The 19,393-nt window shown below is 32.1% G+C and overlaps 5 protein-coding genes across 5 annotated transcripts; 4 read left to right on the top strand and 1 right to left on the bottom strand.

Moving 5' to 3' along the window:
• Nucleotides 1-175: 175 nt before the first annotated feature.
• On the bottom strand, nt 176-1,304 carry ASCRUDRAFT_73685 (uncharacterized protein). Its single transcript, XM_020192396.1, has one exon. The coding sequence runs from the start codon at nt 1,160-1,162 to the stop codon at nt 254-256; it is 909 nt and encodes a 302-aa protein (XP_020050260.1). The 5' UTR covers nt 1,163-1,304; the 3' UTR covers nt 176-253.
• A 6,539-nt stretch (nt 1,305-7,843) lies between these two features.
• On the top strand, nt 7,844-10,966 carry UBA1 (E1 ubiquitin-activating protein UBA1; the record flags this gene model as incomplete). Its single annotated transcript, XM_020194311.1, has 1 exon — nt 7,844-10,966. One exon carries the CDS (start codon nt 7,844-7,846, stop codon nt 10,964-10,966), a length of 3,123 nt encoding a protein of 1,040 aa, XP_020050259.1.
• Nucleotides 10,967-14,045: 3,079 nt separating this feature from the next.
• ORC4 (origin recognition complex subunit 4) lies at nt 14,046-15,479 on the top strand (the record flags this gene model as incomplete). Its single annotated transcript, XM_020189857.2, has 1 exon — nt 14,046-15,479. A coding segment is annotated over one exon (1,434 nt), but the record flags the coding sequence as incomplete, so codon positions are not given.
• A 221-nt stretch (nt 15,480-15,700) lies between these two features.
• On the top strand, nt 15,701-17,758 carry ASCRUDRAFT_68001 (uncharacterized protein; the record flags this gene model as incomplete). Its single annotated transcript, XM_020191463.1, has 1 exon — nt 15,701-17,758. One exon carries the CDS (start codon nt 15,701-15,703, stop codon nt 17,756-17,758), a length of 2,058 nt encoding a protein of 685 aa, XP_020050257.1.
• A 260-nt stretch (nt 17,759-18,018) lies between these two features.
• HOC1 (alpha-1,6-mannosyltransferase) lies at nt 18,019-19,200 on the top strand (the record flags this gene model as incomplete). The annotated part of the gene is made up of 1 exon (XM_020191462.1): nt 18,019-19,200. One exon carries the CDS (start codon nt 18,019-18,021, stop codon nt 19,198-19,200), a length of 1,182 nt encoding a protein of 393 aa, XP_020050256.1.
• Nucleotides 19,201-19,393: the final 193 nt, after the last annotated feature.

Raw genomic sequence — 19,393 nt, 5'->3', positions numbered from 1 at the left:
TCAAAATCAATCATCAAACTGGTGTGAAAAAAAATAAAAGAAAAGAAAAAAATAGAGAGAAAAAAAGGGAAAGAATGAAAAACTTTGTTTAAATTCTGCAACATGAAAAAAATAAAAATTAAAATAAAATAAAAAAAATAAAAAAAAAAGAATGAATTAAATAACCCTAAGTATTGTAAGTATTGATATAATTTATTGTTATGAGGTATAATATAAGATAAAAATGTAATTTATTAATCAATTTGACAATTAATTAAATTTTCCAGATCGTTTGTTCATCAAATGCATTCATGTTGTCGATTCTTTCTAAGATTGAAGAAGCCATATTATCAGCGTAGATTATTTCTTCGTCATCTTCTTCACAATTATCATAAGTCTTTGAGTTTCGGTTAATTTGGTCAAAGTAGTTGCAGTCTTCAATGAAAAAAGTGTTGTTATTAAGTTGGCTGTTGCCATTGGAGGAATTGGTGTGGAAATTTGAATACAATTCGGCTGGGGTTCCAACTGTATTGTTACGGGTTTTTCGCAATGATTGTAGATTATCCTGGCTGTTAATGTTGTTATTATTAGCAGTAGTACTGTAGTTAATATTGCCTGTGTAGTTCAACTTGTTACCAGAACTAATATAAGTGTTATTATTATTATTATTATTATTAGAAGCATTGTTGTTGTTGTTACTAATAAGGTTGTTACTATTATTAAACAAATTGTCAATTGGCGTTGAATTGGCACGTTGGCGTGGCGATATTGGCGTCAAGGGAATCAAAGGCACTGCTGGCAAATTTCCATAGTTGGCTGAAAGTGGATCAATGCTGAGGTTCAAGTTTATCCCATGGTGGTGGCTGTTCCCATGACTGTGATTCACTAAATTAGAACTGGAAAACTGTTTGAAGAGATTGTTAGAACTGCTTTCATGGCGATACAACTTTGGACGAGAGAAGGAATTGGTTCTTGATAACGCCTGCTTGATTTTCTTGCCAAACGATATACTGCTTCCGTTGTTATTGTTATTGTTATTATTTGATAAGGTATCGCTTGTATGAGACGGAAATGAGGTCAAAGAAGAGGAAGGAGAGGAAGGAACCGTAACCACCGTTGATGATGAGTAGCTGATACTCCTGATAGTAGCCTCGCCGTTAGATGGGATAGAAGTAATTGTCATTGTTTATTTTCCAGTACAATTGTATGCCTAATAAAATGTCTAGTAAATGTTTAGTAAATGTTTAGTAAATGTAAAACTGATGTATAGTAAATATGAAATGATAATTAATTGCAATCGATATGTAATATATGTTTGAACTAATTCAGTTTAAAACAAAAGAAATTTGAAAAAAAAATCAAAACGAAAAACAAGAAATTTCCAAGGTATATATAAACATGAAACTATTTTGAATTCTACGATAATTGCAGTTTCCTAGCCATTTTCAGCTTTCCCTAACCTTCTGCAAATATTTCTAAATTTTCTCAAATGTTGTCTTGAGCTCAGTTCAGTCAAAGTCAGTTTTGGTGTTCATGTTTATAAATGTGTGAGTTTTTCATTCTTGTTTTCATTTAACAATATAGCGACGCACGACAAAAGCCTATTCCTCGTCAGTCCAAGAGTCAGAGGGCCCGCTCTAATCTACGCCGCCTTCTGTTTTGACGCTCTTTGCACTGCTGCCGCTTTGCGGCTTTTTCCCGTCTCTGTGCGCCAAAGTCACTTTTCTGGCTCTGCGTGTGGGAATTCTGCGCTCTTCCTCATGCCTCCGCTCTGCTCTCCGGGCGTTTGAGCCCCTCAAAAAACGGGCGCTTGTGCAGCAGCTGTGTTCATTTACCCTCCGCAGCCTTGTGCGTGCGTTATTCTCTTCCCGTTCTCTCTTTCTCGCCTTCTGCATCTTTTCTTGTTTGGGCAGGCGTGGGACAACCAAAACAGGAATGCCCAAAACGGAAGCCTCAGCCCTTTCGCTTTTGCACTCGCCCGCAAACGGACTGCTTTCCCTCTGCTCTCTACTCTCTTCTTTCCCCTTATGAATCTCGTCCCAGTTTGGCCTGCTCTGAGTCTTGTTGATGTATTCCCATGTTAATCACTCCTCAAGATTTCCAGCACATTAAATCATCTTATTATTGTAATTTATTATTTACTATTTACTGTATTATTTATTATTTATTATTTATTATTTATTATTTATTATTTATTATTTATTAGTTATTAGTTATTAGTTATTAGTTATTATCATATTTATGTTTTTCATTGTTAATTGAATATTCCAATTTGACTTGTATCAATTAAACTTTCTCTTTCCAATTAATATTCTTATCCGCATTCATTTTCACATTTCAATTAAATTCACTCAAGTCACATGCTCTTTCATATTCAAATACAATAAATCCAATTATGAGAAATGGAAATTGGTACTTTCGACTGCGTTTTTGATCGATTTTTTTTTTTTCAATTCAAATACACTTTGGCTGTTTAATTAAATTCAATTTAATTAAATTCAATTTAAAGTCAAGTTAACTTTTCTTTAGATCAACTTCTTTGGTTTCTAGACTCATCATTTAGGTTGATTTAGTATAAATACTATTCTGGCTGTTTGATTTAAATTATCCATCAAAAAAAAAGTAGATCTAACAAATGTTAAATAATCTTAATTACGAAAAAATAAAAAAAAATTAAACAAGAGTGAAAAAAAAGAGTGAGAAAGAAAAAAGAGTGAAAAGAGTGAAAAACACTAGCTGATTGATTTTGCCTTTTTCTCTTTTTTTACAATTCTTTTATTCAATTAAGCTCTGTAAAGTTTAATTCCTTCTTAAACCTATAAATTTTCTCCAACTGAATTGTATTTATCATTTTTCGAACAACTTTCTTTATGTTTTGGTAAAATACCTTCTCCTGATCTGGGAGGATATTCACTTTTAGACCCATCTTTAGCTAAACAAGTGCACCTAACAAGAAAAAACCCAGAAAAAAATAATTTAAATATAAATAATTTTTTATTAATATCAAAAACAAAAAACAAAGACACAAAGAAGAGACAAATTTATTAAAACCAATTTTTCAGTTCTATTTCCGAATAATCGTTTTATTTTCAACTTACCATTCATCTTTTGATTTATATGAACTCATTGCAACTGGAATATGCATTCCACAACCAATCCATGATCCTTTGTCTATCCAATAAGAAAAAAAAAAGAATGTTAGCCAATTGTTCTCAATTGTTTTCAGTTGTTTTCAATTGAATCAACTAAATCAACTTCAATCAATTTAAATTAAATTAACTGCTCTTTGTTGATGCTTCACTTTGATCTATTCAACTACTTACCACATATAACACACCTTGCTGGTTTGCACATTTTCTCTCCAATGTCAATTGATTTATTATCCTTTGTTTATTATTTTATTATTTATTGTTTATTATTTCCTGTCAAAAAAGAAAAACCTTGTAATTTATCTAATCAACTATCAATGATAATCTATCAAATGATAATAACCTAATTAATTATTTGTACAATTCCTCTTCACTTTATACTCATTAATCAAGCTTCTCTTTAGTTGCTTATCAAAGTCCGGTCTCGCCATTTAAAAAAGCATTCCCCATGCAGAGGGTAACTGCGTCTATCTCACTTACACATTCAACCTCCCATAATATAATCCGGTTCGACTCAGCACTCCTACACAACTCTATCTCAAACGTACAGGGTCATCGCGTAACCTACAAAATTTCGGGTTTGTTTTTCAAAATTTTGTAATTGGCAAAACTCTGAACCTTCATCAGATTCCTATTCTTGATTATTATAAATTAAATTTATTATCCATGTTGCAATAAAAAAAACTTTCAAATCATTAAAAAGACAATTATTAAATTGATGGTAAACTAATTCTATCTACATCATTATAGTTATAGTAATATTTAAAATGAAATTATTTGAAATTATTTGAATTTTAAATTGAGCTATTTTCTCGTTTTTTTTTTAATCAACAAATCACTGCAATAAATTCAACCATATCCAATCATCTGTTACATATATTTATTTCAAACTAATAAACTAGCTAATTAAACAACTGATTCTGAGATAATTTATGTGAATTGAAAATCATAAACCGAATAAGAAAAAGAAAAGGAAAAGGAAAAGGGAAAAAAAAAAGAAAAAGAAAAAGAAATAAAAACGCTAGCACAACAGTAAAACACTAATATATTTCATCTGGTTTTCAATAAAATATCCCCGATACGCTTTTTTTTTTGTTTTTAGCTCCATTAAATCCAAAAAAAAATAAAATTTAATAACCTTTTTTTTTCTAGAACGTTTTAATAAGTGAACTTAACTCAGCTTTCAAAATCATAATCAATGATTCCGGAAGTTAGATACCATAAATTTTCATAGAAAAAAAGAAAAAAACGTAACACACCAATATTTATCCTAACGTATATCATATACATAATCTTCAATTAAACAACAATGCAGCCGTTAGCACTTTCAGCTTTAGGGGGATATTCATTCAGACTACTACATTTACACCTTCATAAAATTTCCAAAGAAAGAGAAAAAGTTGTTCAAAAAGTGTTAGTAATAATCATTTTGTGATCAAAATAATACTGAGATTAAACCCAAAAAAACAAACTGCGTACCATTCATCCTTTGATTTGTAACTAGACATAGCACTTGCCACATGCATTCCACATCCTGTCCAGGAACCACCTCCTATACCAATTTATACAATATACTTATTAGATATGTGATTCAAAAGAAAAAGGTCAAACAAACCCAGGGTTAATACAACAAAACATACCACAATTAGAACAATTAGCTGGCCTACACATGTTTCAAATCTTTAACAATAATTTAAATTAAATCCACAAGTTTCTAGGCTACCCCAAAAGTCTACTATTCTCAATCTTCTTCTATCACAGCTATCAAAATTGCAAGATAACAGACCTGTTTTATATCTGTTGCTGATGATCCCGATTAATAAGGCCGATTTTAAAGTCCTTCACCATCTCTCGGAGTTTGATGAACTTCAAAGCTGTTGGGCACGTGCCTATCACAGAAAAATATTATTATTACCTATATTGGCATTGCTTGTTTCGAAGCATCCTGTTCTGGAAATTGCTATTTGAGAAGAACTGCGCCTCCCTTGCTGCAATTCCTCAATTCGATACAAAGCCGTTTTTGCGTGCAAAATGCGTGGCGGGCGCGTGGAAAACGGCGGCTGCGAGCCGGAGCACGCTCTGAACGGCCTGAAGACGAGGTTTCAGTCCTGGTGCTGATTGCGTTAATCGCTTACGGTGCTAGTCCTCTATCTGGAGTTAATCACTTATCTGATTCCAAAGTATTGCTCGTCTTCTGTTGTTTCCTGGACAAACATATCGATGCAACACTCTTTGCGTCCAATTCTTGCAACACAAAAAGAATGCTGCTAAGCTATATTCTGAATTTGGTTGTGCTACATAACAAAGAACAGGTTCTGCTGAGCAGCTAGTCTGGATTGGCTCCATGATCACAGCTTATTGGAATTTGGCGTTAGTCCAATTGTTTTGATAAATACCAAAAAAAACACAATTAAACAAATGCAAAATGAAATAGCTTTGTTCATTCAACAATTTTGAGTTACTGTTTTTTATCAAAGTGAATGATGGTCTGACTTGAGATGAAATTATTCAATGTACAATACTTCTTTTCCATCTTGCTTGGGTGTTGTTTTTTTTTCAACTTTACCCCAAACTTTACCCCAAGGATACTGTCCATTGATCCCAATTGTCTTATTAATTCTTTTGTATTTAATAATTTTTATTATTTCTCGTAAGTTGGTTTTTTCGGGTTTTGGGTATTTTTTTTGTTTGGTTCACTTTTCCTATTTATTGATCGAGTCCAATTGATTTAATTTAATAATAATAAAAGACTGCCTGTTATGTCCCGGCTCTTAAATAATTTTCTAATGTCTTTTTTAAGCCCAATTAACAAATATTTTCATTTTTCGTATTTTTCTGTTATCAGTTATCAATAATGTTTTTATCAATAACAAGTTTAACATATTTAACAAGAGAATTTATTTGCAGTTTAAAAATTGAAACAGAATCATTAATTAAAAAAGACAAAGGTTATGAATGATTGTTTTCGCTGCCAATGATTTTCATTTTTTCGTGATACAAAAATCTCAATACAATATCCAAATAAAGACATTTTACTTGAGAAAATAGTAATTAATGATTGACTATTGAATAAAATAACATAACTCCTTCTTGTTGAAAAATCTTCTCCAAAAATCTAGCCCGGAAATTGGCATTGGAGTTAATTGTATTGATAAACTTAAGATCAAGTCAATTTTTTTTAAAGAAAACGTAGTTGAACTTATTAGTTGTTTCTTATCAGAGTTCAAAGTACTAGCTTAGAAGGCTTATTTATTTAACATATTGAAAACTGATTATATTGCAGAAATTGACTATTTCATTTTTATCAGAATTAAAATCCTAAAATTGGTTTCTATCATTTATCATAAATATATACTATCAATAACCATTATTAATTTGCATTACTTTTATTTTCTTAAATCAAGATAACAAATACAAATACAGATAGGAAAATATCACGTAAAGTCAACTTTATTTTTATAATCAAACTTCCTCCAGTGTTTTTTCCAAATTAATCAAAACACAAACTAGATATCATAAAAAAGTAACTAATCATTCTTGCCAAATATAGGCAATTCAGTGATATAATTCAATAAAAGCTGATACAATATTCACTCTAATTAAAAATCAAATATAATTACTTAACCTACAAAATGATGCTCTTTAATTTTAAGACCCGTCAGCAATGTCAGGCATATATACGCAAACATAGATAGGTCCCTGCAGCAATCCTTTTCTATTACCATTAACAGTAATTAATATAACCATATTATAAGTCTGTAATAAATTCTAGATTTTCAAATGATTTAAACCACAAAATAAATTATAATAACTCAATTCGGCTTATATTATAGTATATTTTGAAGATAAAACCAAATAAGATTAAATAATATTTTCAACAAAGGTCTAATTTTAATTGAATGTGAGAAGCAATACTACCTCATATTCCTGATATCGTCTGGATTGCCAATTAAAAAGATAAAGAAATTTTATTTTCTATTTTCTATTTTCACAAAACCAAATACTCAAATTTGCATTACACTTTATCATTCAAAACATTTGACATTCAACATATGAGAACTAGAGCTAAAATAAAATCAACAACACATAAACATGTAATTTTAAGCTTGTAAATGAGTATTGTGTTCAAAAAGCATCGAGCTTCTTTGCACAAACGCCAACCCTTTTTATGTCAACAAAGGAAAAAAATATATTGCAGGTATTTTCCAGACTTCTTCAACCATTGCCTTTGTGCTTGAAATGTTGAAATGGGATGGTGCTAATTCCCTCGCTCTTCCTTCTGAACGCCCACACAGGGTGTTGGATGCTGACTCAGCGCTGACACAGCTGGTGATGAGATTGGTTTTGAAGGCAAATTGTGCTTCATTTCTTTCCCAGCCAGAGTTTACTACCTCTAATTCACCAATTCCAACTGCGTGAGTTGCAATCCTGGATTAGAGAAACAATACAATCCTCTGTTCAATTAAACATATATTGCTACACATTGTAAGTTCCTCCTGAACGATGGCTGATGCTTCTCAAGGACTTGGTGCTGTTATTCTGCTCAACTTCGTTTTTTACCACCCAACTTCTATCACCATCAGCGTCATTTATTAATCATTCTGCTGGGGTTTTCAATTAACCTCTTTCCAGCTTCTTTTTTAAAACCATCATTATATGCTAACATTTTTTTCTCTTTCTTTTCTGCTACTTATTAACTTGAAGATTTGTCTACAATGTCAGATTCTAATTTCGAAATTCAAGAAGAAGATCAACCTGCTGTTGATACCACCCAAACTAGTTCTGTTGATGAATCCTTATACTCTCGTCAACTATATGTCTTGGGTAAAGATGCAATGGTTAAGATGCAATCCTCATCTGTTTTGATCATTGGTTTAAAAGGTTTAGGTGTTGAAATTGCCAAAAATATCGTTTTAGCTGGTGTTAAAAGACTATGTCTATACGATCCTGAACCATCACAAGTTTTAGATCAATCAACTCAATTTTTCTTGTCACAATCTTCTATCGATCAAAAATTACCAAGAGATGAAGCCTCACTTGTCAAACTAAATGAATTGAATAGTTATGTTCCTGTTCAAGTTATCCATGATTTAGAATTCAAAACTTTGTCTCAATTTCAAGTGGTTATCATTACAAGTAGTGTTATTTCATTAGAAAAACAAGTCTTAATCAATAATTTTACTCACGAAAACGATATCAAATTTATCTCAACTGACACAAGGGGTTTATTTGGTCAAGTTTTTACTGATTTCGGTAATGCCTTTACTGTTATCGATCAAACTGGCGAAGAACCTCTTTCTGGAATTGTGTCTGACATTGAAGAAGATGGAAGTGTAACTATGTTGGATGATAATAGACACGGTTTAGAAGATGGCGATTATGTCAAATTTTCCGAAATTCTAGGTTCTGATAGCATCACCTCTCTAAACGATGGAACTCCTTACAAAATTGAAGTTTTAGGCCCTTATGCTTTCAAAATTTTAACTGATAAGGATTTATCGGGCTACAAAAGAGGTGGTATTTACACTCAAGTTAAAGTGCCTGCAACAATTAAATTCGACACTCTTTTTAATCAGCTATCAAACCCTGAATATCTCATCTCTGATTTTGCCAAATTTGATAGACCTTCTCAATTACATCTAGGTTTCCAAGCTTTACATCAATTTAGAGAAAAACATCAAGGTAACTTACCAAAACCTCATTCAGTTGAAGACTCAAATGAATTATTGCATTTAGTTAAAAATTTATCTGAACAAAATCCTCAAATTTTGGGCGAAGAAAAAGTTAATGAAAAATTAATTAGAGAATTATCATTTCAAGCTCAAGGTGATATACCTGGAATGGTTGCCACTTTTGGTGGTTTAGTAGCTCAAGAAGCTTTAAAAGCTTGTTCCGGTAAATTCCGTCCCATAAAACAGTTTTTGTATTTCGATTCCTTAGAGTCTTTACCTGATCCAAAAATCTATTCAAGATCTGAAGAAGAATGTAAACCAATTGGTTCAAGATACGATAATCAAATTGCTGTCTTTGGTCGTAAATTTCATGAAAAAATTACAAATCTCAAAGCCTTCCTTGTTGGCGCTGGTGCAATTGGTTGTGAAATGTTGAAAAATTGGTCAATGATGGGATTAGGTACTGGTCCAAAGGGCTCAATCCTTGTTACTGATAACGATTTTATCGAAAAATCTAACCTTAACAGACAATTCTTGTTTAGACCCCACAATATTAATCAAAGTAAATCCAAAGTGGCCATTGAAGTTGTTGCTGAAATGAACCCAGATTTAACTGGTAAAATTTTTCATTCCATTCAAAAAGTTGGATCAGAAACTGAAGATTTTTTCAATGATGATCTCTGGAATAGTTTTGATCTTGTTACAAATGCTTTAGATAATGTTGAAGCTAGAACTTATGTTGACAGAAGATGTGTGTTTTTCAAAAAACCATTACTAGAAAGTGGTACTTTAGGAACCAAAGGTAACACTCAAGTAATTATTCCCTCATTGACTGAGAGTTACTCATCATCTCAAGATCCACCAGAGAAATCAATTCCCTTGTGTACTTTAAGATCATTCCCAAATAAGATTGATCACACAATTGCTTGGGCCAAATCTTTATTCCAAGGATATTTTTCTGATTCGATTGAAAATGTTAACTTATATCTTTCCCAAAAGGATTTTGTTGAATCAACTTTAAAGAAAAGTGCTGATATTAAAGGCACTTTACAATCGATCCGCGATAATTTGAAAGTAAGACCATACTCTTTTGATGATTGTATTAAATGGGCAAGGTTGGAATTTGAAAAAAAATTCAATAATGATATTCAGCAATTATTATATAATTTCCCCTTAGACTCTAAAACAACTCAAGGAGCTCCATTCTGGTCCGGCTCGAAGAGAGCTCCCAAACCTTTAACCTTCGATATTAATAATCCAGATCACTTTAATTTTATTGTCGCTGCTGCCAATATTAGAGCCTCTAATTACGGGTTAGCTGGCGATAAAAATGAAAAACCCAAAATCTTCCTGTATGCTAAAGCTATTTCAGAAGTTGAAAAAACTATTAAGCCATTCTCTCCCAAATCCAATGTCAGAATCCAAGCAAGCGACAATGAGCCTGATCCAAATAGTTCGGATGATATTGACAACGATGAAATTAAGAGGCTTGCTGCTGATTTACCTCCACCTTCATCCTTAGCTGGCTACAGATTGAATGAGACAGTTTTTGAAAAAGATGATGATGGCAACTATCATATTGATTTTATCACGGCTGCTTCTAATTGCCGTGCATTAAACTATTTCATTGAGCCAGTTGATCGTTTGAAGACAAAATTGGTTGCCGGAAAAATCATTCCTGCTATTGCTACTACCACTGCTTTAGTCTCTGGGTTAGTATGTTTAGAATTGTACAAAGTTGCTGATAACAAAAGGGACATCGAACAATACAAAAACGGGTTTATTAACTTGGCCTTGCCTTTCTTTGGATTTTCTGAGCCAATCAGGTCGCCAAAGGACAAATATAATAACAAGGAGTATGATAAGATTTGGGATAGATTTACTATCAAGAGGGATGTAACATTGAAAGAGCTAATCCACTATTTCAAGAAGAAAGAAGGTTTAGAGATAACAATGATATCCTTCAAAGTCTCTTTGCTTTACGCATCATTTTTCCCACCCAAGAAATTAAAACCAAGAATGGGTATGAAGATCTCTGAGTTGATCAATGAGTTCTCCAAGAACAAGGTTGACGACAAAACCAAAACTATAATTTTGGAAATCTGTGCTGATGATTTGGAAGGAGAAGACGTTGAGGTTCCTTTTGTTTGTATTAAATTGAAATAAAGTGCCAATAAATGATTGATAAACACCACCACCACATTGGTGGTTTTCTGCTTACTTTTCTCTTATAGTTTTCTCGAATAAATTTTTAGATTCATAACGTTCAACAGTGTAGTTTTGGTCTTTTCTTCTCCAAATCAACGAAACAAAAGCCCGATTCGTTCCATCCGTGCAAAGAAAACCTTTGAAGAGTTTAGAAAGATATCTTTTATAGTGGAATGCCCACCTCTACGTGTATTGATTGCCAATGGCATCCTTAGTGTCCTCGAAAAGCCTGTCTTCGCAAGAATCAAAAAACAGTATTTCTCTAGGCTACTGGCCATCAGAACTAGCGTTGGAGTTTCCACCCTCACAGCCTGAGCTTTCTGCTTTTTCCAACAGCCATATCAGCTCCAACTGCTTGAGAAACAAGCCAAACTCCCAAAGGTCTCGAAAGAATATCTTTAAGAATGACTATGGTTTGCCGAAGACTGTTGTTTTAGAAGCAAGTAGTGAGTCTAAACAAATGCCCAAGAGAAACCCAAATCCGAACTCAGGCACAATTTCCCAAACCAATTCTTTGATAAACAGTGGTCTTAAATTGACTTCTGCAAACAACTCAGGAAAGAAAAAAGTAAACACCAAAAACATAAACTTATCACCAGCTAAAACCAGTGCCCCTGAAAGTTCTCTGGAGGATTGTGCCCAAAAAAAATTGCTTTCTGATGATTTGGATATTTTACAGTCTAAGATTGCTGAAGGAAATACTGGCAAGAAAAGAAAAAATATCTCTGCTAAAATAAAGGGAAAAGAGAAACATCCTCGCTCAAAGAAATTACGTTCCTTAAAAGGTGGTGTATCATTAAATCCAAATAAGGATGTGCCTGCTGGGTTTTTCAATGATGATTCTGAGTTTGATGATTTTGAAAATGTTTCAAGCGTAAAAAACATTTCAGGAATTAAAGATATAGAACATAAAAGCCAGGAAATTATTTATAGGAATAACAAGCTGTTCAAATACAATATTAACAATTTACCTCCATCTCCAGGAAAGAATTGTGAACATGAGGAAAATGAAAAAATCAAACAAAACCAAACCATTGAAAAAGAAAGTTTAGATCAAACAGAAGCCTTTCATAAAGAATCTATTGGCAAAGAATCTATTGATGAGTCTACTGATGAGTCTACTAATAAGTATATTGATGAGTCTATTGAGTCTATCGAGGAATACTTTCCGGAGCTTAGCGAAGAATCTGATGAGAGTACTGATTTTTTTATTGAAAGCGATGAATTTGATAGCAGTTTACTTATAAACAGCAGTATAGCCTACAAGGAAAAACCGGAGATTTTAGACGATTCATTACAATCTGATTTTGACTTATCTTCAAGTGATGAAAGCTCTAGCAGTATTGGAGATTTTTTAATAAATTTATCCGAGCCTTCAAAAAAACTGAAAAATTCTAAATCTAAAATTGATACAAATCAAAAATCAAAATCAGAGCCTAAACCAGAACAAAAATTAAAATTTACTCCCTTATCCAATGAAAAAATTTTAAAAAAAGTAATAATTAATGTTCCAAAAGATAATAAATTAAATATAAATGAAACTACAAGCTCCAAAATTAAAAATAACACAAAATCTATTTCAAATTTAAACCAAAAAAAACCCACTATCAATGCTAAATCTAATGATTTTTTGATTAAAAATGCCAAAGTCATTGTCCAAAATCAAATAGAAGAAAAGGTTGTCGATAACATTATCAATGACAGTATGAACGATGGTAATGATAATGACAGTGATAATCACAATGCTAAAAAATTAACTTTGAAAACGTCTGGCCTTTCAAAAGATAATAAAAAACCAATTGACTCAATACCCTTAATAGATTGTTTGCCATCAAGAAAATTTAATAATAGAAGAAATCCCCAAGCAAAACAATATTTTCTTTATAAAGGAAAGTTTGTTGAAGTTTCTAAGATCCCTAGCATATCTGTTTTATCTACTTTAGATAGTTCAGATAGTTCAGAATCAGATGACGACTCAGACGGTGATTCAGATGATGATTGTATATTTATTGTTGGAGTTTATAAAAAAGATAATAATGATGATAAAGATAATAATGGTGATAATACTGAGAATAATAACAGTGAAAATAATGATAATAACGATAATAATGACAATAATGGCAATACTGAAAACGGTAGAACTAACAGTCAAAATAATAGTCATGATAATCAAGAAGACAATGATAACAATCATAGCACGGATAATACTAATAATCATAATGATAACAGTAATAATAATAATGATAATAATGATAAAGATAATAGTAACAACCAAGATGTTTTTGAAATTAGTAACGATGATAATGATAGTGAAAATGATAATGATAATGATAATGAAAATGAAAATGAAAATAAAGGTATTGGTCTTTCCAAAACATCAGAAAAAGACGAAACTATTTCATTAAATGATGATGGTGGAATTATTCCATTTCTTTCTACAAATAAATTTTTGAAAAATAAAAAGGATTATAAAAATAGTCCAAAAAAAAAGTCTCTGAAACTGGGAGGTTATAAAAAGATTAAAAAAAATGAGAATGAATTGCAAGTGGATATAACTCAAGATATTTTTAGTCATTTTCCTGCTTCTGATAATGGGAAAAGTGACCAAGAATACGAAGAATTTATTTCAAACTTGACAAGCGAAGCTGTTGATACTGAGATGGCAAAAGATGAAAACTTTTTAAAAAATATAATCGATAAAAATAATGGATTAATTTCGAATTATCATAGAGATCTGAAATTAACGGTTTCAAGTTTGATCAAGGATAATGAAACTTTAAGGTTTTTGCTTGAAGCTCATAAAAAAATTGATTATGAAAAACATTCTTTTCTCAAAAGTTTGAAATCATTTTATTCTAGAAAATTTACTTTGCCATCTGAGTCAGATGTTCTCTACATCAAAAATAAATTGTTATCAAAATTATTATCTAAGAATATACTGAATTTCAATTCAATTTTTCCGTTTACACTACTGGGACCATTGAACAAAGGTAATAAAAACTCTTTAGTTTTGAAATATGAGCAGTTGTATACGGCACTTGAACACACCATTAGGGATGGAGATAGTACTTCTTTATTATTGATTGGACCGCATTTATCAGGGAAATCTCTAGTTTTAGACAATGTATTAAAAGATTTAAATAATAAGTACAATGTCAATGGGAATCGGTATTATTTTGAAATAAGGCTATCTGGGCTTATTCAAACAGATGACAAGATGGCAGTAAAGGAAATTGCAAGACAATTGGACAAGTATACTGGTGAAGTTAGTAAAAACTATGAGGAAGAACTGAAATTTGAGAAAAAATCTATCAATGAAACCTTTTCATCACTTTTATTAAGTTTGGGGCAAAATTCCGTAAACAAAAAGGGAGAAAATGTTGAGAAACAAATGGGGATTGTATTTATTCTTGACGAGTTCCACGAGTTTATTTTTCATAGTAGACAATCCTTATTATATAATTTATTTGATTTTTCAACAAATAATACTATTCCAATAGCGGTTATTGGGTTAACAACCAAAATTTCATCATTAGAAATGTTAGAGAAAAGGGTGAGATCAAGGTTTTCTCAAAGACAAATAAATTTTTTTGGAAACTCAAATAACAGTAGTGCAAATAAAAAAGATGAAAGGTTTTTAACTTCATCAAGCACAATGGATATTAATTATGGACTTCAAAACTTTTGGAATGATATTAGGAGCAATTTGTGCTTAAATATTGATGAAATTAATGATAAAGAGTTTATCAATAAAAAATTTGGATTATTATGGAATGATTATATTAATGAGTTGTTTTATAACAGTTCCCAACAAGTAAACACGCAATTGAAAAAACAGGTTGTGATCAATTATTTAACTACAAAAAACATCAAGGAAATCAATCACATTTCATTATATCCAATATCAAATGTTTCGATTCAAAATCCTTTTCCCAAAGACAAGGATTTCAGCTTCTATCTCAATGTTAACAGTAATAATCAATTTGACGGCAAGGGATTGAAATTATTTCTCAATAGTTCATTGAGTGACTTGGAATTGTCGCTTTTAATTTGTGGGGCTCGAATTATTCTTAAAAACGACATGTCGTTGGTGAGTCTCAATATAGTTTATGATGAATACAACAAGCTAGCCAAATTTAGGAATGAAGAAAGAGCAAAACAGTTTCAAACTTCTGCATTGAATTCGTCATCTTTCGTGTTTGAAACTGATACCAACTCCAATGATAATATGAAGCCATTAATAGGATTTAAGATCTATTCAAAGGACGCCTGCAAAGATGCTTGGGAAAGAATGGTTTCATTGGACTTGCTAATTTTGCCAGCCAATATATCGAAGCAGACGTTAAGCAGCAAATTTCGAGGCGGCTTGAAGAACATAAATACGCAAATGTATCAAGTGCTGCTTTCTCTCGAGGAGTTGGGTCTTTTGGTGGACGACTCCAGTCTTTTAAAGAGATTTACCAGACTTTAACATGTACTATTACTATTATTATTACTATTTTTGATAACTGATAACTGATAACAAATTGCATTGTAGGATCCGCAGATTTGGCCTCAGGGGAAGAGTTGAACTTCTGTAGCCCAAATTGAAACAGACCTCGAACACCATTCAACAGCTTGTGAGGAGGATCTATCTTCGTTAGATACAGCAATTGTTCCTGGTGCAACGTCGCAGTGGGTTGGATTATCAGGATGTCAGACAACGATGATTTTATGATGTCCGAAGAGGAGGACTACGAGTTCGAGTATGAGTCTGAGGACCAGGACGAAGACGAGGACGAGGACGAGGAAATGAACGACGATAGTAGATCAGTCGATTTCGAAGCCAGATACTACACAGCAAAGTCTTTGAAGGAATATAACGCCGAAGGTGCATTGGACTCATTCAGGCAAATAATCTACAGCAAGTCCAGTGATGGTGGTGCTAGCGATAACGATGGCGCTTTCAAAGACGAGATAGAGAACCTAGAAGAAGAGCACTTGGTATGGATTTTCAAGTCAATAAAACAGTCGATGAAGATATATTTTGCGTTGGGTCAGTTTGAGAACCTTTTGAAATTTTACCAGTATTTGTTTGATTTGCATGCACACATTTCAACCTCCTATTTTGAAAGTTCAATTAAAAAAATAATCGAGAGATATAGCAAAAGTGACAATGCGTTATTTCTAAAAAGCTTTTATGAATTGCCTTTATTGCCCAAGAATAAATCTCAACTAAGTGAGGGTTTACATATTATCTTGAACATCAAAAAGTTGAATGCAATGGATTTTTCTAGCGCAAATAAAGAAGCTCAGCAGTTGATTGGTCATTTGATTGAAAAAGCAGAAGCTTCGAACGATACATCTATTTTGAATCTTATTTTACAACTTTATGCTATTCAATTGAAAGTTTATCTTGGTGGAAGCACCGATTATTTTGTTGATAACATTGCCAACTGTAAGAGAACTTGCAGAAAAGCCTTGAAAATAGATTCAACTATTCCAGATCCAAATACCCTTGCTGTCATTGAAGAAACAAAGGGCAAGATTTATATTCTAGAGAATAAATTCACTGAAAGTAGGAAACTATTCACTGAAAGTTTTAAGAACTATGATGAAGCTGGATCAATTTCTAAAAAAGTAGAAATTTTAAAATTTCTCTTGATTCTTAAATTTTTATCAAAATCTGAGATTGATATCTTTGAAAGTCAAGAATTAAAACCATATATAAGGGATTCTAAAGATCTGGAAATATTATCATTATTAAGGGCTAATGATTATTACAAAGAGAATCAGATATTAAAATTCAAAAATGAAATTAATAGTAACAATCTTTTTAATAATAATGTTTTTTTGAAAAACTTTAAACCAAAAATTTTCGATTCAATCATTTTCAAGGTTTTAAAAGATTTTTTTAAAAGCTTCAATATAATCAAAATTGGTTTTTTGGTTAAATTATTTGAACTAAACGATAAATGGGAATTACACGATCTCATTTTTGAGATGATTGAAAGCAATTTTTTGAATAGCAATATAAAATTGGATATGGTTAATGACGTTATTGAGGTTGATAACAATAACCAAGAAAGTAAAGAATTCAAGCCAATTTTACCAGAGAACATCACGGCTATCCAGGTACTTGAAAGGATTAAAAGGGTTGATAAATTAAATGGTATCAAGGGTCTTTATAAAATTAATACAAATATCAATTTCTTAAATTTGAACGAAAAAATCAATATTGAAATCAATCCATCTCAGGGAAGCGGTTACTCAAAAAATCGAGAAAGCTTGAAAGATCAGGAGGATTCGCTCTTGAAGGATATATTTGGCTCATATGTTGCGACCAATGATTTTGATGAGTATAAAGAAAACATGATAGAGGAAGCCACCAACTGGCTCGGACAAATAAAGTCCTCAATTCCTATTATATCGGAGGAAGAAATGACACAAAAAGAGGCTGTTGAATTGGAGACCATCTTGAATCTTCAACAGCAACAAAGCTCGCCTGTAAAACAAAACAAACACCAGTTTGATAAACTAAGTTCTCTTTTGATCAGAAACAGCAACACAAGGATGAAGCAGCTCTTGAATCGAAAGGAGGATCTACTCGAAAAGAAATTGGGCTACTACAACAAGTGGGCTTCGGAGATAAAAAGCTACCAGGAGTTTGTGTTTGGAAACCACCAAAACCTTGAGGATAGGCTCTCTGAGGTTTTGCAATCGCTGCTGACGAGAAATTCCCTAGAAACCGGAAGCTTCTTCAAAATTTAGCTTCTGCTGCCTGCGCTGTTCCTGCGGTATTGCGTCTATTCTGCGTCATTGGGCCTGCGCCTGCCTTGCGAACTGAAACGTGGAACGGACAACGGAAACGGACAACGGAAACTGAACAGTGCCTTTTTCGTTTTTCTTCCAGCTTTCGTTGTAAAACGTAGTTTTGTTTTCATATTTTATTTAGAACCATCTCTTATTGATTTTTTAGGTGGTTGCTCACGATATTTGTTTTCCTTGCTGCCAATCTCCAAGACCACAAAATGAAGACCACAGTAATAAAGAGAACAATAATCATATCTATAGCAATACTCTCTTTGCTATATTTTTCTTTGAAGCTCTTTTCCTCAACTTCAAATACCAATCTAACCTTGCAACAAGTCCTCAATGAAAATTATTTAAACAGTATACAACAAAACAACCAGCAAAACCAGCAACAGCAAAAGCAAACCGAAGAACTAACTAAAAAATTAGAAGATATTGCTAACAATTTGCTCGACAAACAGGAGCAAAGAATCAAAGAATTGGAGAAAGATAGAAAAAACCTTGAAAGAAAGTTAATGGAACTAAAAAGGCCTCCAGTTGATTCGTCACTAAGAGAGAAATTGGCTTTTTTATTTCCTTATGATCAAAATAGAAAATTCCCAGCTTACATTTGGCAAACGTGGAAATATGGTTTAAACGATCAAAGATTTGGCGACAAATTTAAAGAAGGAGAAACTCAATGGGCTGTTAAAAACCCCGGTTTTGTTCATGAACTATTCAATGATGATACTTCTGCTGCGATTATACACCACCTTTACATGAATATTCCTGAAATTATACAAGCATACGAGTTATTACCTTCTATTATTCTTAAGATGGATTTTTTTAGATATCTATTGTTATTTGCTAGAGGTGGTGTTTACGCCGATGTTGATACATTGCCTTTACAAGCTGTTCCTAACTGGATCCCTGAAAATGTTTCTCCTAATGAAATTGGTTTAATCATTGGAATTGAAAGTGATCCTGATACTCCTGATTGGAGAAAGACATATGCGAGAAGATTGCAGTTTTGTCAATGGGCAATCCAAGCAAAACCTGGCCACCCAATTCTCAGAGAAATTATTGCTCAAATCACAGAATTTACTTTAGACAGAGCTAAGATCAATAATTTAGATTTATCCACAAAGAATACAAATTTAGATATAATGAGATGGACTGGTGCAGGAGTATGGACTGACGTTATTTTCACCTACTTTAATGACTACGTTCAAAGTGGTATTTATTCAAAAGTTACATGGAAGGATTTTACTAAATTGGAAGTCCCAAAATTAGTTTCTGATGTATTAGTTCTACCCATTACTAGTTTTAGCCCTGGTATTGGAATAATGGGCGCTAAAGATGAAGATGATCCTTTGGCTTTTGTAAAACACTATTTTGAAAACATCTGGAAAGAAAGTTAATTATGCTTTTTTTAAAAAATTTCTTAGAGTTTAGCTTTGTTTACAAACTGGCAACAAATTCAGAAAAAAATTAAGAAAAAATTAAATTATATTATGGAAGGGTTTGTGATTTTTCAGTTATCATTTTACTATCAATTTCACTATTGATTCTCTTTTTTTTCTTTTTGTTTTATATATATAATTAGTTTTTCAT

Source organism: Ascoidea rubescens (assembly GCF_001661345.1).
Source record: "Ascoidea rubescens DSM 1968 unplaced genomic scaffold ASCRUscaffold_1, whole genome shotgun sequence".
Classification (NCBI taxonomy): Eukaryota; Fungi; Ascomycota; class Saccharomycetes; order Ascoideales; family Ascoideaceae; genus Ascoidea; species Ascoidea rubescens.
The sequence above is the reverse complement of the archived record's forward strand: the minus strand, read 5'-3'. Positions and strand labels throughout refer to the sequence as shown.

What these genes read in the sequence shown, in the direction of transcription:
- ASCRUDRAFT_73685 (XM_020192396.1), bottom strand. Translation starts at nt 1,162, where the DNA reads ATGACAATTACTTCTATCCCATCTAACGGCGAGGCTACTATCAGGAGT.